The sequence below is a fragment of the Molossus molossus genome, unplaced genomic scaffold, assembly GCF_014108415.1.
Source record: "Molossus molossus isolate mMolMol1 unplaced genomic scaffold, mMolMol1.p scaffold_m16_p_1, whole genome shotgun sequence".
Lineage (NCBI taxonomy): Eukaryota > Metazoa > Chordata > Mammalia > Chiroptera > Molossidae > Molossus > Molossus molossus.
The window spans coordinates 242,798,929-242,822,028 of NW_023425344.1; the positions used below are offsets into that span (position 1 = coordinate 242,798,929).

The window sequence follows — 23,100 nt, forward strand, 5'->3', positions numbered from 1 at the left end:
CGCTCCTGTTTTTCCTCTCTTCTCCTGGGCTTGTACTTCTCTGCCCTCAAGGCTCTGCTCTAGATCCTCTTCTCAATCTCCCTTTTTCCCCTTTATGATTTTATTCACACTTGCGGTATCAGTTGCCCTTTCTATGTCAACAATACACTGTTCCACAGCCAAACCAGCCTCCTGCACTCCAGGTCATACACACATCCAACCGTTACTCAACATAATTACTTAACGTGGTTTCCAGATGCAAGATCTGCTCCTAGTCTATGCGGTCAGCTTCATCAAACTCTTCCACCCTCTGCCCCCAACTTGACTGGACCTTTCTCGTCCCTCAACTGACACTTGATCTTCCGGACCCAAACACATAAGATCAATAACACGGTGTCTGGATTGGGGCCCCAGCCCAGAACCTTGGATGCTGTGCTGTTCACATCTTCTCTGTGCCTCAGTTTACTCATATGTGAAATAGGGAAAATAACAACACCTGCATCAAATGTTGCTGTATTAAATTCCTTATATCCAAAGTTCTTAAGAGTGCCTACCCTACAGTAAACCCTATACCTGTGTAAATATTAACTATCATTTTTACACAAGTGCTAGGTATTGGGGGATGCAATGATGCTTGTTCCTTTCTTTTGTTTGTTTGTTATTTGTTTTTGTTAATCCTCACCTGAGGATATTTTTCCATTAATTTTTTTAAAATTTTAAATAAAGTGTAAGGGAAGGAGAGGTAGAGAGAGAGAGTGAGAGAGAGAGAGAGAGAGAGACATTAATTGGTTGCCACCCACATGACTCTACCAGGGGTGAGAGTAAACCTGCAACCAAGCTGCATGCCCTTGCCAGGTCCTCAAACCAATGACCCTTCCGTCTAAGGCATGACACCCTAACTGCTGGGCAAAACTGTCCAGGGCTGACTCTTGTTTCTTCTCTCTTTTTTTTTTTTTATTGATTTTAGCGAGAAAGGAAGGGAGAGGCATGAGAGAGATTGGCCGCCTCCTACATGCCCCCCACTGGGGATTGGGCCCACAAGTTAGGCGTGTGTCCAGACCAGGAATCGAACTGGTGACCTCTTGGTGCATGGGTTGTCATTCAACCACTGAGCCACACCGGCCTGGCTGATGCTTGTTTCTTTCTTTTCTTTTTTTAATCCTCACCAAAGGACATTTTTGCAGTCATCTTCAGATAAAGCAGGAGGGAGGGAGGAAGGAAGAGAGAGAAACATCCATGTGAGAGAGACACATTCAGTGGCTGCTTCCCACATGACCCAACCAGGGCCAAACTGCAACGGAGGTACGTGCCCTTAGCGGGAACTAAACCCAGGTCTCTCAGGACCACAGGCTGATGCTCTAACCGCTGAACCAAACCATCCAGGGCTGATGCTTGTTTTTTATTTATTTTTTTGGTGGTACATGCCCCTAGTGGGAACCAAACCCAGGTCTCTCAGGACTGCAGGCTGATGCACTGCAGGCTGATGCACCACAGGCTGATGCTCTAACTGCTAAGCCGAACCATCCAGGGCATCCAGGGCATCCAGGGCTGATGCTCGTTATTTATTTATTTATTTATTTATTTATTTTTATTTTTTAATTATTTATTTATTTATTTGTTTGTTTGTTTGTTGGTACGTGCCCCTAGCGGGAAACGAACCCAGGACTCTCTGGTCCACAGGCTGACACTCAACCGCTGAGCCAAACTGGCCAGGGCTGATGCTTGTATTTTAATGAGTCTTTCAGTGGGGGTCATAGGGGAAAGATATTAAATAATTATAATCAAATATAAGTAGAAAGTACAAAGTAAAATGGGAAATGAAAAGAACATAGAATTTAGGAGGTCATTAGGAATCCGTAGCAATGGGTGGAAAGTGGAGAAGATCCTCCAGACGGCAAGCGGCGCTGTAGCATCCTCCCAGCCGAACAGCTGACTGAATAGGAGGACGCGCTCCAGAGGTCACGTGTCCCCGCGTTTACCGCCCTGGCGTTCACGCCCTCTTCGCTGCGCATGACTCTCATCCTGGGGAATGATTGGTCCAGGTGAGACACGTGGTCAGGGGCGGGCCGAGGTGGGGCGGGGCCCGGGTGGGCGGAGGGGTGGGGCCGGGGCGGGGGCGGAGCAGTAGGGGTGGTCTATCGCGGGGGCCGTTGGCTCCAGACAAATAAACATGGAGTCCATCTTCCACGAGAAAGTGAGTGTCCACGTTCGGGGGGCACCTGTGTGCGGCGCCGGGGCGGACGTGGGGCGCGGTATCGCCACCTACCAAAGAGCTGGGTGGGGCCCGTAGCGCCTCAGTCCCGGTATCGCCGGGCGGGAAGAGCTTCACTCGGAGGGGCGCTTCACCGGGAGGGGAGCCTCACCAAAGCCCCCACCGCACCCTTCGCCCCAGAGGCCCATGCCCGGGGAGTTTGGGGCCTGGGACGTCCCGGGAGCCCGGAGGCAGTGAGAGCAGGGCCGGGGACGCCGCGGGCACCGGAGAGGGGGTGGCACCTAATGGGTTCGCTTCTGCGCTTCCCCTTCACTTTCCGTGGGATCCCTTCTCCGGTCCTTTCTCCCCCACTATCCGTAGGTTCTAGCTAGTCACCTCTCGGGCACCTCCCTCGATCCCTCCCAACTCTCCCAGCCCTACCCCTGGCAGAATGAACTTTTCCTTCTCTGGACTCCTCAATTTTGCATTGGAATCTCCCATACACTTAGCTCCCCGGGGTTGTGTTCATGCCCTTCTCCTGCACCAGGTCTCTGCGTCTCTCCAGTGCAGGGGGCCTGGCTCCACCCCACGGAGGGCCTGACATTTAGGGACGTTAAAGTGGGAAGACCTTAACAGGGAAGTCGTCATGGGAGTTTTTGTTACGAAATGTTTAGGTTTCGTTTCTTTCGGTAGTCCCATCTTTCCGGATTAGGAAACCAGCTTTCTTCCTAGGTATTGGGGATGGACAGGAATCGCAAGTGTTGTGGACCGCCTACCCTGTTTTGTTTTGATTCTTCAATGACCGGGAACTTGAAAAGATAATGTTTGTGGCACGTGGAGGAACTCGTCTTTTCCCACATGCAATTATAAAGCCATTTTGAGTTTGAGTGGAACCTTCCTCAGGACAATTTTGGTTTCATGAGAGTTTCTTGTTTTGAAAGGGTTGTTGGTGAGGCTTTTATTTAGTAGGAAGGAGAAAACAGATTTTGTTTTGTTAAATACTTGTAAATGATCATTTATCTGTTTATAAAGATTCACAAACGATCATCAAATAAAGCAATCAAGATGAAAGATGCACAGTATTAAATCTAAACAAATTGTTAAATGGAATGCTTTTCTCTATAAAACACATTTCAGAAAGTTTGTCACTAGAACGATTTTTATGTGTGGGGAGGAAGGACTCTGTATGGTTATCACTAATCTTGACTGACATGATTTATGAAACTTGGACAAGAGAAATGTAGTTGATTGGCTAAGGAGATTGCATGAAGAGAACCGCGTGTATACATTTTTTTATTACTAATTTTCAGAAGCTTTGGTATAAGACCAAGTGTTTCAACATGGAAGATTAAACATTTTCCACACCATTTCTTGAGAATTGTACAATGTATATTTTAACAATATAGATTATCTATTTGTTTTTATTTTTATTTTATTATTATTTTTGTTAATTCTCATCCAAGGATATTTTTTCCGTTGATTTTTTTTTTTTTAGAGACAGTGTAAGGGAGGAAGGAGCCGGGGAGAGAGATAGAGAAACATAAATGTGAGAAAGACACATCAATTGGTTGCCTCCTACAGGTGCCCCAAGTGGGGCCGGGGATTGAACCTGCAACCCAGTTACCTGCCTTTGACTGGGAATCAAACCCGAGTGGGACCCTCAATCCTTCGGTGCTTGGCTGACACTTGAACCACTGAGCATCACCAGCCTTGGTGATTGCCGTTATAGATAGATTTCAGTGAAGGTAACAATTAAACCATGGGATCAAAAGAAGCTGGGTGAGAGCCTAATGAAAATCTATTTACATGAAAGAAATCGCTCTCAATTATCAGCATGTTTGTAAGCTAAAAGATACTTCAGGAATATCTTTCTTTTTTTATTCTCACCCAAGGAAATTTTTCTTTTCTTTTCTTTTTTTTTTTTTTTATCCTCACCAGAGGACATTTTTCCATTTTTTGTTCAGGTAGAGTGGGAAGGAGAGAGAGGAACAGAGAGAGAGAGAAACATCGATGTGAAAGGAACCCATCGAGTGGCTGCCACCCGCACAACCGACCAGGGCACAACCGACCAGGGCCGGAGACAAACTGCATCCGAGGTACATGCCCTTAGCGGGAACCGAACCCCGGTCTCTCAGGACCGCAGGCCGACGCTCTAACCGCTGAGCCAAACCGGCCAGGGCACCCAAGGAAATTTTTCTATTTTTTTTGTTTGGATAGAGTGGGAGGGGGAGAGAGGAAGAGAGAGAGAGAGAGAGAGAGAGAGAGAGAGAGAAACATCGAAGTGAAAGGGACACATCGAGTGGCTGCCTCCCGCACGACCCAACCAGGGCTGGGGACAAACTGCAACTGAGTTACGTGCCCTTAGCGGGAACTGAACCCAGGTCTCTCTGGACTACAGGCCCACGCTCTAACCGCTGAGCCAAACTGGCCAGGGCCTTCAGGAATATTTTTACCCTTAAACTTATATGTACTTAGCAAAAAAAGCTCTTGAATTAAAGTTCTTTGGGCATATTTCAAGAGTAATCATAGGGCCCATTGTTAATCTCATCACAGTCTCTTCTGGGGATGCTTGAGCTTACTATGCCATTTTCCAGCATACTCCCTTCCCCTTCACCACATATATTTAACCCTTGCTAGGTCCTGGGTTTGGAGGGCCAGAGAACCAACTCGGCTGTAAGGAATCTGTTCATGTAGGGATACCTGTCTACAAAGGGACCTGCAACCACTTCTTGGAATGTTGGTTTCTTCGTATTTAGAGTTGTCACTTTGAGTGTCCTTTTATTAAGTAAAAATGTAAACTCAACGAGATTGTTTACTGATATATCCCCAGTACCTAAGTTAGTGCCTGATATATATAGTAGGTGCTCAATAAATATTTGAATAAATTGAGGTCTTTGAGCATCTAAGATGTATGGGACTATTTATCTAAACATTTTTTCTGTAAATATTTTAAGCTTTGCAAGTCATATATGGTCTCACATATTCTTGTTTATTTGTGTTTTCCCAACCATCTGAAAATATAAAAACCATTCTTAGCTACTGGTGCAGGTTGAAGTTGGCTCAAGAGCAGGAGTTTGCAAGTCCCTAACTTAAATCCTAATATTAAATGGCCACTAACTGCCTAACTTAAATCCTAATATTAAATGGCCACTAACTGCCTTTTGTTTTGTTTTGTTTTTAACTCTGTTGCATGTTTTCTGTCATTTTTGTTACCACTTCAATATCTGACTGCTCTTGGTGAGGTCACCGTGCCATCTGAATTGGTATTTTTATGTAATGTAAACTGAGAATGGTAACCAAATTTGGGATTATACTTAAAATTAGTGGAAATACTGAAAAGATGCTGAACATTGACTTTATGACATCTATTATACCCTTTTGTGATTGCTGATTCTTAGCCATCTTCAGGATATTTGAGATTTAGTAGTAACCAAATTCCATATAAGTGGCTTGGGAAAGTGGTAATAACACAGATTTGAAGCCTCTGCCTAGGTCTGGAGCCCAGCTTTGCCATTTACTACTTGTATGATCTGAGTAAGTTACTTATTATCTCTTTATTCCAGTTTCTTCCTCTGTGGTGTGAGGATAATAAAGTATCTACCTCAGAGTTATGAGTGCTTATCATGCTACCTGGCACATTGTGCTGTAGAGGTGCTGGCCATTGTTATTTGGATGCTTGTGTTTGCTAAACTCCATAAGTGGTAGGACCTTATTATCACTCAATAAAATGAAGTGGTGCTTGGTTGATTGGATGGCACCAGTTGGTCCATTTCAGAGCACACCCCAAGTCAGCAGTGTCAGGGAATTTGAGCTAGTTTCAGGTTGGCCCTGAAGACCTTGAGGGCAGTAGGGGAATGATTTGGTGCTGTTCCCTGTTGTGTTTTTGTAAAATATCTTGGCAAAACTGGAGATGCAGTTTGCTTATCCTCTGATCCCAAGACAAAGCATGGGCCTAATATCGTGGAATTTCAATACCTCTGAACTTTGATATGGCAATATGAACAACTTCTATTCAGCTTTAGTTAAAGCTTGATAAAGAAGAAGTGGTTGGAGAGTTTATGGGGAGAGGGGGATGCATAATCTTAAGAGGGGCCATTGTACAGTTTTGTTTTGTTTTTGGTCCATGTAGAATTTAGTTCCTCTTGTGACTTTTAAAAAGTGATTTTAATTTTGGACTGTTGTGTTCTTTCCTCCTATTAAATCATAGTAGAAGTACAGAACAGTAGTATTTCCTGTAGCAATACAGTTTTACTTAGACAAGGTTTGATTTCAAGTGCTTATTTTTCATTTTACATCAAATATTTGGATGTCACTATTTCTATATATAGTATTAAATATGGTAACCATAGTTTGAGTACCCCAAACTGAGGCATGTACAGTAGCTCAACAGCAGGACAGAAAATTCATTGCCTGGTCACCATATTAGGTAGCTCTTGGTATATACAATAGCTGTATCTTAGCAGAGGCTTTTTGTTTGAATTTTTAAATTAAATATAACACATGTAGGGCACATAAATCATAAGAGTGCAGCTCAGTGAATTCTCACAGGGTAAGCGGGTGTAAATAATACTGAGATGAAATAACAAACATGTATTTCCCTGCATTCTCCGGACCGCAGGCCAATGCTCTAACCGCTGAGCCAAACCGGCCAGGGCTCCCTGCATTCTCTAAGCCCCCCTTATGCCCTCTTCCACTGCTACCTCTACCCCTTGTAGGGGTAACCACTATCCTTAATTCTAATATAGACTAGTTTTGCCTGCTTTTGAACTTTGTAAGTGCAGTCATATAGTGTATACTCTTTCGAGTCTGCCTTCTTTTGTTTAACATTGAGAAATTTATATCGTTGCAGGTACTTGCAGTTAATTCATTCTCATTGTTGTGTACTATCCCTTTGTGAATACAATATAATGCTTCCATTCTACTCTTATGAGCATTTTGCTAGTTTCCAGTTTGGGGGCCATTATGAATAAGTAGTGTGTTTTTTAAACATTCTTATACATGTTTTTCAATGTACATAATGTTTGCATTTCTTTTGTTTGCACTATGTACCTAGTAGTGAAATTGCTAGATCATAGGGTATATGTATGTTTAGCTTTAGTAGGTACTGTAAATAGTTTTCCAAAGTGTTATACTAATTTACACTAGTAGCAAGTAGTAGTTTTCTTTTCTTTTTATAATTTACAGATGATATGATATTCTTCTAGGGGACAACTCCTACAGCAAAGTCAGTGATTCCTTTCCCCTTCCCAGTCACCACAAACGGAGAAGAGGCTCTGACAGCACATGCTTGCTTAGTTTTCCTTCGAAGGAGCAAGGAGAGGTCGGGGTGGGAGTAAGGACAGCAGTTTTACTTTTTTTTTTTTGGTATGTGCCCCTAGCGGGAACTGAACCCAGGACTCTCTGGTCCGCAGGCCGATGCTCTAACCGCTGAGCCAAACTGGCCAGGGTGCAAGTAATAGTTTTGCTGTTTCCAGTCCTCTCCAACATTTTAGCCATTTTGGAGAGTGTGTAGTAGTAACATTTTGTGGTTTTAATATACATTTCCCTAAAGGTAATGGAGTTGAGCACCTTTTTGTGATTTTTAGCCATTTGGCTCTCCTCTTGTGAATGCTTGTTTTTTGTCACTTTTCGATAGAATATAAGTAAGACATTTGTATATCCTTCAGTTTGCATTGTAGTACTCAGTGGTAGTTGCTCTCCAGTGGTAGGAATACAGTAGAAGGAAAAGGAGGTGGACAACGTTCCAACCAAATGAACTATCCGGCTAGGGCTCCCTATTTTTTTTTTCAGTAGCTGAATTTTGCTTCCAGAACATTAATTGATCAGGAAGAATGTGTGTCTTGCAACGTGTTGTTCTTTGGAGTCACTATCTATTATATAATATAGCTCAGAACAAATTGCAGGACGTCAGACAGGCTGATTTACAGAATAGACTGTACTAGGGAAAGGGAGAACTTAGAAGGCCAGGGTTAGCAGAAGAAGTATTCTCCCATCTGCCATCATCCCACAGAGAGGCAAACCCTGGGTATTTGTTCACAGGAGGGATTTCATTCATTCATGAAAGTCTTTTCTTTTTTTATCCTCGCTCGAAGACATTTTACATTCATCTTCAGATAGAGCCGAGGGAGAGAGGGAAGAAGAGAGAGAAACATCTACGTGAGAGAGACACATCAACTGGCTGCCACCCGCACGATCCCAGCCAGGGCCAGGGCCAAACTGCAACCGAGGTCCATGCCCTTAGCGGGAACCGAACCCGGGTCTCTCTGGAGCACTGACCGATCCTCTAACTGCTGAGTGAAACCAGCCAGGGCCATGAATGTCTTTTCTTAAAAGGCAAGCTTGGAGTGCCCGGCTAGCTCAGTCGGTAGAGCATGAGACTCTTAAAAGGCAAGCTTGGGCCCTGGCTGGTTTTGCTCAGTGGTTAGATCGTCATCCTGTGGACCCAAGGGTCGAAGGTTCGATTCCAGTCAAGGGCACATACTTGGGTTGCAGGTTCAATCTCCGGCCCTGGTCGGGGTTGTGTAGGAGGCAACCAGTCATTGTGTCTCTCACATCGATGGTTCTCTGTCTCTCTCCCCCAACCCTCCTCCCCACTCTCTCTCTTCTCTCTCTCTCTCTCTCTCTCTCTCTCAAAATCAATGGAAAGAGTATCCTGCATGAGGATGGAGAAAAAGGCAAGCTTGGGAAAGCAACATTATTTCAGGGAGAGGGGTTAAGTAGGCTTCTCAGTGCCAGGCTGTCTAGATAGAGATTTGGGTTGTCTTATGTGTAAGAAAGCCAACTGCCCAGCACCTGAAGGCCCATGGGAAGTAGTACTCCCCTACCCCCATAACAGGAAGTTAACAGTCCCATGGGGAACTGTGCTTGGATGCAGCCCCGCTTGTTGGCTTATCCAGAAGTGAGCTCCAGGGATGCTTTTTGGACAGTCCTGCGCATTGCACCACACTGTGTATATATTATCTTCAGAGTTCTCTAAAGAAAACCTAAACTCTGTAGCTATAAGTCTTCATTAACATCAAATAGAATTTTCTTACCTGTATCAATTCTTGAGATATGAAATTACATGAACAAGCATTTAGATCAAGTAGAGATTATCTCATTAAAAGAACAAATGTTCTAGGGATTAAAATTCCCTTTCAGCATTAGTAATTTGCTGTGGAATCGATAATGAATTTATTTTAGGCACTGAAAATGAAAGAGGGTAAATGCTTACAGAGTAATTTTTAATAAAATACGAGATTTGGTGTAATTCATAGATGGTTAATATAAATCATTCTTAAATTTTTCATCATATAGCTAAATTATTGTAGTTTCATTAATGGTGGAATTGTAAAATAAATGTTAAATGAAAAAGCATGTACCTTATGTTAGTCCTGTTTGTCTAAAGCTAGAAAGGTTCAGTTTTGACAGTGTTAAGAAGTTAATGATTAAATTCCTCTTTAAGGAAAGACACATAAAATCTGTTTAACAAGTCACATTTGAATTTTTTTCTTTTGGAAATATTAGCAAGAAGGCTCACTTTGTGCTCAACATTGCTTGAATAATCTATTGCAAGGAGAATATTTTAGCCCCGTGGAATTATCTTCTATTGCACATCAGCTAGATGAAGAGGAGAGGATGAGAATGGCAGAAGGAGGAGTTACTAGTGAAGACTATCGCACGTTTTTACAGGTACTGATTTTAAACTCACCAAATTGTGTTTTTATAGCCCATGGACACAGACAATAGTGCAGTGAAGTCCTGGGGTGGGGCAGGGGCCTGGTGGAGGGGAGCAAAGAGCAGAAAATGGGGGACATCTGTAATACTCTCAACAATAAAAATAAATTTTTAAAAATGTGGTATTTTTAAAAACAGAAGAAAACATGGGTATTATTTAGAAAAGAACAAACCATTCTTTCCGGGATCTGACTTGTTAATTATAACTCAGCTCTTGACTTTGTAAATGGGAATGCACAAGATGTTAATTTAAATATGCACACTAATGGCAGTTTTTCCTTCTTTCTCCACCCTCTACCCCTGCCTCAACTGCCTATCCAAATTAAACAGCAGCCTTCTGGGAATATGGATGATAGTGGTTTTTTCTCTATTCAAGTAAGTAGTTATAAGCAAGTACTAAGTGTTGTTTTTGTCCCAGGCTCTGTTTAAGCTCAGGGTATGGTTGATATGAGTATCTCTTCACAGCGCTTCATAGTCACTATAATGACGTGACCTTCAGAAGTTTCTCCAATAGATTGTGTCCAAGAATGTAAAATTGTACTTTAGGGTGCTAAATTTTTATATAAATAAACATGAAAATTAGGATTGTAGAATCTTCATTTTAAAGTAGGGCTTTTTTGAAAGATTATTTAATTTGCATCTGGATACTTATAACATTGTCCTTTGAAGATAGTATCTCTTGTGTGCATTTGAGTAAATGCAGAGCCTTGCCACCTTTCCTTTAAATCAGCGTATTAGGACTGGATTCTTTTATTATGGTCTGTGGCTTTTGCTTTTTTAAACATATATTTATCCATAGAATTAAAAGGAAGCTATATTACTTGTGAGGTTCTTTATCTGTGGGTCTTTCATTCTGTTTCTAAACACCTAGTGGGGTACATCCAGAGTTCTTGAGGCACCTATTTCTGAAATATCTTTGTTTACTGTCCTGGATTTCTCATTCACCAGCATTTCCATTCAGTGCTTCCCTGTGGACTGTTACAGGTAACAGCTCCTGCAGGGCTAGGATGGAGGTCTGAGGGGACCCAGCACTTGCCATTTTCTGTTTGTGTGGCGCTGCCCTTGGTGCTGATTCCCGTTTGCCCACTATATTGCCTTTGCTTTCTGTTTGCTAGTATCAAGTTCACTTGCTTCTTTGTTGGCTACCTTTGTGAACTTTCAGAAATCCATTTTTTTCCAGACAGTTTGAAATAATCAGGTTTACCTTTTGTATTTTCCTAAAATTTGAAACCTATGATAATAGAAGTTTAAAATCTATGAAAACTTCAGTATAAATCCCTAGAAAGAACTCATTTTAATAGACATATAATTATCACTATTACTGACATATCAGGTAGTGAGTTGAAATACAACTTTTCTGCAGCAGGACTATAGCAGCCAAACATCATGTGTATATAGAGGACTTGTTTTAAGAAGAGCACTTTATAGGTAGAAGATACCTTTGAATTTTTGAGGCAGTTTTATCTAGGAATTGTGTGGTTCCCTAGAATATCCCAGAAACCTAGTGTTAAAAAGCACTTTTTAAATGCTATGTTTGTATGTTATTTATAGATTCAATGACATGTCTTATATACACACACACACACACACTTTTTAAAAACCATAGCCTTCTGGGGAAACTGATATATGAAGAACAAGTGTTTGCACAATGAATATGGCTTTTCCTACTTAAATTTGGAATTGAATGGTTTAGCTAAAGAGAAGTTGCTATTTTTTTAACAGGTTATAAGCAATGCCTTGAAAGTTTGGGGTTTAGAACTAATCCTGTTCAATAGTCCAGAGTATCAGAGGCTGAGGATCGATCCCATGTAAGATTTTATTTTGCTTTTTCTACATTTCTTTTCCTTAATTTTATTTTTAAAGTTATAATTTAAGAAAAGTATATTTGGAATGCCTTTGTCTTGATGTGCCCTGTTTCATCCCCTATTTCACTTTTGGGGTATGTCCATGAACACGTGCCCTCTAAGCCTTCCTGGCAGCTCAGTTTCTGGCAGCACAGAGCTGATCCTTGAGTGGTGTGTGATGCCATCATTTTGTACAGCATCCCAAATCTGTAGAAAGATTCTTCTATTTGTAATTTTTTTAAAAATCAGTGATACTTAACTGTAAAAGTAATCTTAAATTATCGTAAGTTTTGTATAACACTTGCCAGTAGACAAACTAAATGAATATGAATTCTAATATTTCAACTTAATATTGGCACTGTATTTTATTTTTCCTTTTCTAGAAATGAAAGATCGTTTATATGCAATTATAAGGAACACTGGTTTACAGTTAGAAAATTAGGAAAACAGGTAATGTTTTTCTTCCTTGTATTTTTTTCATTCTGCACTCTATTTGCTACTAAACTGTAAAGGATTATATGAAGAAATTCACCAGTAATGTGTATGTTTGTGGCATAGTTTCAATCTTGATAAACAGAAATTTGCTGTTTTAAAAGATAATATTGGTTTCCCTCATAGATTTATTTGTGACAACCATGAATAATTTAGCTGTATCATAAGAAAAATTCTTTAAGATAGTGGCACACATGGTTACTTTTAGTGGGTTTTATGTGATTAATATTTTGTCAGTTAACTATTCCATTAATAGATTTGTTTAGCATAGTAGTGTCACAATGCCTGATATAGTGTCCAGTAGGAGTAAAAGTTTTCAACCATGTTTGCTTCAGCATAACAAGATTATTCACATTCCATAATGCCACATAGTACATATATTCACATAAAATAATTTCTGTTAAAAAAAAAAAGAACATAGGCCAGGCTGGTGTGGCTCAGTGGTTGAGCATCGACACATGCACCAAGAGGTCGCCGGTTGGATTCCTGGTCAGGGCACATGCCTAAGTTGTGGGCCTTGATACCCAGTGGTGGGCATGCAGGAGGCGGCCAGTTGATGTTCTCTCTCATCAATGTTTCTATCTCTCCCTCTCCCTTCCTCTCTCTTTAAAATCAATAAAGGACAAAATAAAAATAAAAATATATTAAAATGAGTTGGTGATTACTAATTCTCCTCCTGGAATAATTTGGCTTTCTCACAGTTGAAGTCTTTGACCAAAATTATCAGTAGTAGGAAAACTTTGTGTAGTTGTCATTTTTCCTCCACATCAATATAATGTGATTAGATTAGGGTTTTATTAGGCATACTTTGACAAAAGATTTAATTATAGCTATCAATAAAGATATTTTAAAGTACTATCAGTTTCTATTCTTTCAGGAGGATTTAAAGTTTATGGCTTAAAGAAAACTTTTATTTTTTGTTAATCCTTACCTGAGGACATTTTTTCATTGATATTTAGATAGAATGGAAGGGAAGAAGGGTAAGGGAGAGAGAGAGAGAGAGAAAGAGAGAGAGAGACATTGATGTGAGAGAGACACATTGATTGGGTTGCCTCCTGCACGACCCCAACTGGAGCTAAGGATTGAACTTGCAACCTAGATATGTGCCTTTGACTGGAATTGAACCCGAGACCCTTTGGTCCAAGGGCTGATGCTTTAACTGCTGAGCCAAACAAGCCCAGGCGCAAACTTTTATTTTTACAAAAGCATTTGATAGTGATAAATCTTCAACATTCTATTTCAGGTTTTTAAAATTCACATTCATTTTTTAAAATCTCAGTTTGATGTGTTTTCACTGTTTAGACAGTCATACTAAGTTTAGGTGGGTTATACCTATTTTTCTTTGTTTTCTTTTTAAGGACTTTTTTTTTAGTTTTTAGAGACAGGAAGGGAGAGGGAGAGAGAGAAAAACATCAATAAAAAATCGAAACATCAATCGGCTGCCCCTGGACACCCCACCCCCTCCTCTACCAGGAATCAAGCCCAAAACCTGGGAATGTGCCATGACCACAAATCAAACTGGCAATCTTTCCATGCACAGGACAACACCCAACCCACCGAGCCACATTAGCTAGGGCAGTTACATCTATTCTTAACGTGAAACTTTCTTATTAATAATAGTGTACACTAACTTAAGTGATGGCAATTTTTTTTCCAGTGGTTCAACTTGAATTCTCTCTTGACGGGTCCAGAATTAATATCAGACACATACCTTGCACTTTTCTTGGCTCAATTACAACAGGAAGGTAAATAAAAATGGAAAATTTTATAATGTTATCTTTCAAAGAAGCTAAATAAAATTAACTCATTAGATGTGACTGTAAGAATACTATTTTTATGACAGTGGCAGTGAAATAATCTTTGTTTTATGTGGTGAACTTGAGGTTGTGATTTGATTGATACTGTTAAGGTAGAGTTCTCACTGACACCTGGTCCTCCCCTGTGGGTGATGCTTCCTTTGCAGTCCCTCTTTTTTCTTCCATACCTCACATACCACAGGGCCAATGGGAGGGCAAAGTATTTCTTGTGCTCCTCCTTGCCCCTTCTAGGCCACTGTTCTTCCCTAAAATCTCCAGTTCCTTTGATTGCATATGTCTCACTAGATTAAACGTTACCCCTGATTGTTTTGTATTCACTGGGATCTACTTTTTCCATTGAAGATTTTTAGGGTCTGATCACTGTCTTCTTTCTGCCTGAATTCCTTTCATTTTTTTCAGTCTTGTCTTGCCATTACCAATAACTACCATCTTCAAACCTTAATTGCAAGCATTCTATTCTTTGACTATTGCCTTCTGTCTTTGTATCATATTTTCTCTGTTTCCATTGCAACAATTCTTTAAACCCTACCACAAGGTCCAAACATTCCCTTTATATTCTTTTTTTACCCTGCTTATTTTCTGTAATCCATTTTTATTATCACTCTACTACATTCCTCAACTCCTTTCTCCTTCTCTCCCTCCATCATACTTTCATAACAAAATCTCAAACCTGGTTAAAACCAAATCTTGGTCTTGTCCATTCTGCACTAGAGCAGCTGAACATGGCTAAAGAATAACATAAAATATGATGATTGATTTTGCTTTAAATTTATGATTACAAATTTCAAATGAGTCTTTAGTACCAAGTGCCATTCCGACTATGTTTTCTTAGTAAGTTCACTTACTCTCCATGATGATTATTTCACAGCTTATCTCTTCAAACCTCTGACCACTCCCATTTCCCTTCCTTCATTTATTAGCTGGAAGACTTCTATGCAGATAAGCTTTCTCTCATCCGGTATTTGGTTATCCTGAAGTATAGTCATGTAGTAAAAGCAGGATACAGCTTTCTTCCCTTTTATCAGTTTTTAAAGTAAATTTATTTTGCCCTGGCTGATTTGGCTCAGTGGTAGACTATTGGCGCGTGGACCAAAGAATCACAGGTTCGATTTCTGGTCAAGGGCACGTACATCGGTTGTGGTTTGTCTTCAGCCCTGGTCAGGGGCGTGTGGGAGGCAACCAGTCAGTGTGTCCCTCTCACATCGATGTTTCTCTCTCTCTCTCTCTCTCTCTTCCCCCTCACCCCCTCTCTTCCCCTCTCTCCCTCAAGTGAAGAGAAATGAAAAAATATCCTCAAGTGAGGATTAAAAATAAATGAATGAATAAGTTTATTTTATAGTATCTTTCCTCCAAAGGTAACCAACTGGTTGGTGGTTTTTTTCTGAGGTGTTATTGTAAAATAATCCATTAAAACATAGTTCATATGTTTTAGTTCATTATTATATTAATACTCAAATTTTTCCATCTTGGACCAGTGGGAATGTTTTGAACTTGACTTCCAGATCTCTGAAATGACCACTGTAGCCGATCGAAGCCTTTCTTTCTCATATCATGAGAATTTTCAGGCTTACTGTATATATTTCCTGCCCTTTTAGTTGTGTTTGGAGACCACAGTCTGAGAACTGGCATGCTTATTGCTTCTGGGTTGGTCCTCATGTAGTGCTCTCCATTTCACATGTAAGATTACAGTATTGTGACTTCTCTGATTTCATTTACTCTTATCTCTTTTCTATTATGCCTAAAACCTTAGTTTTTAACTATTCTTCCCTTCTTGAAATGCTGTCTACACTTGGCTTCCAGGCCACCATGCTCTGATTTTTCTTGAATTTTATTGGCTGCTTCCTTTAGATTCCTTTTGTGGATTACTCTTTCTAGTCTCTAACTATTGAGGGTTCAATCCTTGGACAACTTATTGACTATGTGCTGTCCCATTGTTTTAAATATGGTCTCTAAATAAGATCTACATGCCAGTAATTCCCAAACGTTTACCTGCTGTCTAGATAGCTACTCTGAGCACAGAACTCCTAACTTTGTCTTCTCCGCTTGGAAGTCCAGAAAATGTTTCAAACTGAACATGTTGACAAAAGACTGATTTTTTTCCCTCCTGTACATTCTATCCCTCAGGTTTTCCATTTCAGTAAGGATCACTTTCTTGCACGCTGGTTCCCATATATTATATTGATAAAGCAGTCCAGAGTGATATTTTTTAAAAAACATAATGCAATGGCTTTTTGGCACATGTAGAATGAAATCTAGTCTTGAATGAAACCTGGAATCTGTATAGTGTGCCACCAGAATGAACAAGCTATCTGCAATTCCTGCAGAGCTGACATAGTCCCTCTAGGATCTAGAAACAACTACTGGCCTAAAACATGATAAAACATCTGAACTCTGAGCACTTTTGTTCATGTAAAACGAACACAAAATGTTGAACATATTAACTTATTTCTGCTTTGAGTTTTTCTGTTAACGCTCTTTTTGATCCTTGTTTATTTGTTTCATTATCTGTTTTTAATTTTTGTTATTCATTACCGATTAATGCTCACAAAGGATTTCTGGTAATCACCAAAATTTAAGAAAATTTTATGGTAGAAAAATGTGAATTGATTAGAATGACTTAGGTATAGCCCACCCTTTTTCAGTTTTTATATGGAGTATCCAGCTGGGGAAACCCTGTCTTTCTAGATATGTATTTATAAAAAATTATACAGGATCAGTGTAATTATTTCAAAAGACAGTCTACATCTTTCATCTGACTAGAGTGTAGGTATTGCTTCTCAGATCTTGTTTTCAGTTAGGGGTGAGCTCTTTCCACAGATGACTTATTTTACACATATTACACACTATATATATTACCTAATTGTGTCCTCACAGAAGCCTGCTGAGGAAGGTACCAGTATCATCTGTTTTTGTTTTGTTTTAATTTTTATTTATTAATTTTGGAAAGAGAGAGGGGAAGGGGGTGAGAGAGACCAAGAAAGAGAGACAGAGAGAGAAGCATCGATTTGTTGTTCCACTTACTTATGCATTCATTAGTTGATTCTCATGTGTGCCCTAACTGGGGATCAAACCCGAAACCTTGGAGTATTGGGATGACACTCTAACCAACTGAGCTTCCCAGCTGGGGCCAGTATCATTTGTTTAACAGTTGAAGAACCCAAGACTAAGATGGGCAAAGTGATTTGCCAGAAACCATGCAGCTAGGAAGTGGAAGAAGAGCTTGGATTAAAACCCAGGCTGTCTGCTTCCAGATGCCTTGCCCTTACCCACTCCTCTACTGCCTCTTTTACCATATAGAGAGTAGCCTACTTGGTCAAGCACTGTTTTTAGGAGGGCCCTTGACAGATACTATTTCATTTATTCCTGGTACATCTTGTGAGATGGCTCTTCCCATTTCACAGTTGAAGAATGTCAGGCTCAAAGACTTAACATAATTTGTCCTAGCACCCTGCCAGAATGTGTGCGAGTCATCTAAACTCTATCATACCTGCTATCATTTTTCATTGATTTTGAATCTCTTACTAGCTGTTTTAGTTTATCTTTGCCTTTTTTTAGGTTATTCTATATTTGTTGTTAAGGGTGATCTGCCAGATTGTGAAGCTGACCAACTCCTGCAGATGATCAGGGTCCAACAAATGCATCGACCAAAACTTATTGGAGAAGAATTAGCACAACTAAAAGAACAGAGGTAAAATGAATTCTGCAGTATGGAATATCTGATAGTATTTATAATAATTCAATTTTCATGCTAATATTGAATGGGTGGTCCTTTTATTGTTGGTGATTTTTTTAGATTCGTATATTTTAGTGAAGTTTATTGGTTCAAACTCGAAACAACTCTTTGAAATATATTAACTCAGAGTCACATTGCAACACAAACTTTATATTATTAGACCTTATCTGCAAGAAAATGTGTGTTTTTTAAATTTTATTTTTCAGTTGACTGAAAATGTATAAGTTTTGACTTACATAAAATCTTTAGTTTATAAATGTCTTTATATCTAAAATGCAAGACTGGTCTGCAGTTATTATCAGTGTTTTCCTTCATTAGAGTCCAGAAAACAGATCTGGAACAAGCTGTGGAAATAAATGATGGGTCAGGAGTGTTAGATGAAGATGAGGAGGATTTGCAGCGGGCTCTGGCTCTAAGTCGCCAACAGATCGACATGGAAGATGAAGAAGCAGATCTCCGTAGGGCTATTCAGCTCAGTATGCAAGGTACAGACATTCTGACAGGGCTTTTTTTCATTGTTGAAGAATTGATTCACATAATTCTTGGTTTCCTGGAAGTTAATGGACTGTTGGAAGTTCTTTGACAGTTATTGCAGAGGCAGTAGCTATGTATAGTCCGCTATTCTTTTAGTTTTCTTGTAATGTAAATAACTTTTACAACCTATGTTATAATAGAAGTGTGTGTGTGTGTGTGTGTGTGTGTGTGTGTGTGATTTTAATCCTCACCTGAGGACATTTTCATTGGTTTTTAGCGGGGAGTTGGGGAGTGGAGGAGAGAGAGAGAGAAACATCCTGCATGTACCCTGACTGAGGCCAGGGATCAAACCCACAACAAGGCACATGCCCCAACCAGGAATCAAACCTGCAACCCTTCAGTGCACAGGACAATACTCCCACCAACTGAGCCACACTGGTCAGGACACTAGCTGTACTTTTATTTCTGGTTATTCCATTTGGTTATAATACTGTACTAACACAGCAATAAACTGAGGTTAATCTTTGTGGGTAAAAGTGAGGAAACTCTTACCCAGAACAGCTGTTCCATAAATGTATATTCTGTGGACACACAGGAAGGCCTGTACAGAGAACATAAATTGATTTCACAAAAATCTAACATTGGTGTCTGTGCAACTTACAGCTTCAGTCCACGTCTATGGGCCCACCTTTTTAATCGTCGCCAAGGGTATTCTTGTATTGATTTTCACATAGAGTGGGAGGGAGGGAGAGAGAGAAACATCCACATGAGAGGGACACATCGACGCTGCCTCCCTCATGACCCAACCAGGGCCAGGGGCAAACTGAAACTGAGGTATGTGCCCTTGACCGGAACTGAACCCAGGACTCATTTGTCTGCGGGCTGATGCTCTAACTGCTGAGCCAAAAGTAGCAGAATATTTTTAAGAAAAAAAATTTTAAAAGCTTATTCACATAAGTATAAACATATTGGTACTTTACCTGGTTTAAAAATAAAGATTTTTGTTTTGTTTTTGTTTGTTTTCAGGTAGTTCTAGAAATACATCTCAAGATATTCCACAGACATCAAGTACACAACTTACTTCAGAAGAGCTACGGAAAAGAAGAGAAGCCTACTTTGAAAAGTAAAGTAGTTGGTACAATATTAAAATTGCATATTCAGTATTTACTTTGGATTTTTTTTCTATCTGTGAACGTATAGGTTTGGCTTAAACTATTTATTTTATTTAGGATTCTCTTTTTTAAAAAGACTGGTTACTGCCTGACCTGGTGAACATTTGAATGTGTGTGTGTTTGTTTTAAATTTACAACAGATAAACTGTGAAAAGGGATGTTTTAGGGAAAAACTTTTCCCCAATGCTAATTAAATGTACATGAAATGGGGTGAAGCCACCCTGTAAAATTTCAATCATCAAAAGGAAAATGGAATTGGGTCAAGGCAAGAACAGTGCCTAATGATCTTTGAATCTGCTTCTCGGTTACCTAACCCTGCGAAGTTCTTCTGTTAGTTCATAGGAAACAGCGTTTGTGGTAGGGGAGCACCATCCCAAACAGAGACCAGGCTAATAGTCTGCTCATTGCCACACTAGCAGGGGTATCGCAAATCTGTCAGCATCCAGGATATGAGGGGAGACCATACATCTGAATCATCAGCTCCTGAAACCTAGCTTGGTACTCAGCTTTATAAAAAGTGCTCTTAAAATAGAAATTGTACTCCAGAAAAATACCATTCTTTCCAGAAAGTATCATGCACAAGTTTTCTTCCCTTTTTCTTTTTTTAATGATAAAAATCCATCTTAACGATTATAAGATCTATAATAGATATTTAGATCCTCTGATCCCAGTTCAAAAACCAAAAGGCTAGTGGCTGAATCTGTTAATTTACTGTATTTCATTAGTTCTAAGATGCACATATTCTCACATCTCAACATCTCTGCACCTGAGAAGCATCTCACAGTCATAATTGGCAATATTTGAGCAGTACCTAAGATATTGGGGCATTTTACATTTTGTGGTGTAATGAAGATAATATTTACCTTGTTTTCTGTTTTGTTTTGTTTTTAAAGTCACAACTCAGAAGTATATGAAGGAAAGTTTTGATCAACTGACTTCCTCTTAATGTGAGATATTTCTAGTGTTTATTCAGTTATAGATTAATGGATTTAATTATATGTAAAATTTCAAAATAGTGCTTTTTAGTACTTTTTATTTTTAAATTTTAAAATTAACTTAGTTTTAAAATATAAACTTAAAATTAATATGAAAGTAGAGAAACCAGCATAATAAACCCTATTGCCCAGATTTAACAAATATCAGTACATGACCAGTCATGTGTTTTTATGCCCTATCTCCCAGGCTCCACACTCTTCCACCCCAAGCTGGGCTTATTTTGTAACAACTCTAAATCATCATATCATTTCACCCATACTTATTTCAGTACATGTCTCTGAAATATGTGGGCTTTTTTTTTTAACATACCCAAATGCTGTTGTCACACAGTAATGTCAGTTATCATATGATAATTATTAATGGTAATTTTATAATATCAAATACCTGGTTAGTGTTAAAAATAACTTTAAACTACTTAATTAGGTAAAAAACTAATATCCTAGAAAATTTATTGTAATGCATATCAAAATTAAAAGATAACATAATTCTACTATCCTTTAATAACTAATGTTAGTATTTTGACATATTTTCTTCTAGTCCCACAGACACACATATACATTAGTTTACCCATTTTCCCATGATATTAAGTATTCTTTGTAAATAGGCAATATTTCATAAAATGAGTGTATGTATCATAACTTACATATGCACATTTTGATTTTTGCTATTATAATTAACAGTGCAACGAATTATCCTTTTACAGACTCGATGTCTCAAATCTCTCATCATTTTTTCTAATTATTCTGAGGATGTCAGATTTTTGGATTAAAGGACATGAACATTTTAAGGCTTTGGTACAGATTTCTAAACTGCTTTCCAGAACAATTTCTAAGTGATTCTTCTACCATGTTTTTCAGACTTTGTTTTTTGCCAGAATAAAATTGTCCAATCAGACATACTTTATAGAGAATCTACAAAGTTCACAAATATATCTAAGAAAAGGAAAACATCTTTAAATATAAAAACATATCCCTCTTATATTTAAAATTAAAAATTTTTTTTTGGTTTAGAAATGTGGAACTTCCAATACATGAAACTTTTTAGAGTGGAAAGAATAATGCAGTAACATTCCATAATAACTAAGAAATTCTAACAAGCACAATGGTGATAACTGATGCAGATGTTTTATCAACTTTGCACCCTTTTATGTTGGCTGAGCGTTGGTATGGCTCCTTCCTGGCTGGAGAGTAGTTGATGGGGAGGAAGGTGTGCAATGAAGGTTTCCAGCTTCAGCTTTTCATCCTCTGCTTCCTGGTTTGACTTGAAAAATACTGGTGGGAGCTTTAGGAGAACTAGAGAAGATTTAGAGTCACACACTGAGAAGAGTTAAGAGCTGATTTCTTGGTATTTCTTTTAATGTTGGCTAGAATTTGAAATCGTGTAGGACTCATTAATAAAGGAACCGAGAAACTAATAGTTGCGTTTCACTAGAATGAAGTCTAGATGGGTTCTTGTCTCTAGCTTCCATCTTTGGGAACGTGGGTTGAAGGTCATCGAGCTAACTCTTTCTTCTTTTTGACCCTCTCCAAACTCACCCTGGTGCTAACTTGTTATCCATTAAAATTTATAGGGAATTGGTGTTTTGCTTTTCTGTAGAGCATTGGAAGCTTCATACTTAATGTAGTAAACACAGTATTCATGCACGAAGCATAAAAGTACTGTTAAAAAATTACCTGTTACAAACTCATGTGTTACGAATAAGAGTTTTAAATATTTTCATAGCCATTTTTTTCAATTTTTATTAATTTATTTTTGTTACAGATGTTTCTCTTTTTCCCCCCAGACACCCTCCTCCTCATTTTGCCCCCCAGCACATAGCCAAATTTTTTTCCATTTTCCCTATCATAAAACCCCAAGCAAACTATTATATCAGCTTTGTCATTGCAAAACCTGCCTTCACTCACGTTATGAGCATCAAGTTAGGCAGGGTGTGTAAAACTGTTTCGTAAGCTATAAAGTGTTCCACAGGTATACATTAGCATTATTGATGTCTTCTCATGGGTGTAACTCTGAAATGCTGTAGATCCTTTCTTTCTGTCACTTAAGAAGTGTTTCTCAACAAGGAAGGTACAAGTGTTTTCATGGTCTTGGATTGCTGTGATATTCTGGTTGCCTACTACTTGAGCCACCACTTCAGTGGCATGGCTTAGTCAGGGTTCAGTCTAAGAATTATAAACTACTAGAGGTATTTTAAGCAGAAAAATATTTAATACAGAAATTAAGGCCTTAAACAATCTTAGGAATAGCTGAAATGAAGGCTGTAGACCAGGCCTCCAGAATTCGAACTTGTTTGAAGAGCTGCGACCACTGCCCAAGTTGAGATGATGGGGAATCAGGATATTGAATTTAAGAACACACTGCCAGAGCTGTGATCCCAGGATCAGGAAACTGCCACCACAGTTGCCTAGACATGAGGGCCTGGGAACATGAAATGTGGCCCCCACTGTAATTGCCATGAAGCAGAATTCCGGAACTGGCATCCCCGTGACTGTACTTGCCAGCAGAGAACAAACAAAGCAGCAGGAAGGTGGCTGTGCCTCCTTCCTGCCTTTTAAAGCCCGTGTGAGTGCTTAATTGGTTTCCAGAATCCTAGGTATAAAGCAACTTAAGATGTGGTTTTTAGCTTTCCAGACTCTATGATACAGAAGGCACGTTAGAAGGCACAGTGGGGCTGGATGATGAGTGC

The 23,100-nt window shown here is 39.3% G+C and overlaps 1 protein-coding gene across 6 annotated transcripts in view; it reads left to right on the forward strand.

Moving 5' to 3' along the window:
- The first annotated feature begins 2,119 nt into the window (after positions 1–2,119).
- Positions 2,120–23,100, forward strand: part of ATXN3 (ataxin 3) — a 28,709-nt gene continuing 7,728 nt past the window's right edge. The window contains exons 1-9 of one of the 6 annotated variants that reach the window (XM_036264465.1): positions 2,120–2,173; positions 9,677–9,841; positions 10,217–10,261; positions 11,609–11,694; positions 12,114–12,180; positions 13,880–13,967; positions 17,595–17,727; positions 18,091–18,257; positions 19,273–19,369. In XM_036264465.1, the coding sequence (XP_036120358.1) occupies positions 2,150–2,173; positions 9,677–9,841; positions 10,217–10,261; positions 11,609–11,694; positions 12,114–12,180; positions 13,880–13,967; positions 17,595–17,727; positions 18,091–18,257; positions 19,273–19,369 (872 nt within the window). In that variant the 5' untranslated portion in view covers positions 2,120–2,149. Of the gene's footprint in view, positions 2,174–9,676; positions 9,842–10,216; positions 10,262–11,608; positions 11,695–12,113; positions 12,181–13,879; positions 13,968–17,594; positions 17,729–18,090; positions 18,258–19,272; positions 19,370–23,100 lie in introns of those variants that run through there. The other 5 variants (XM_036264466.1, XM_036264467.1, XM_036264481.1 and 2 more) reach the window with 5 other exon arrangements.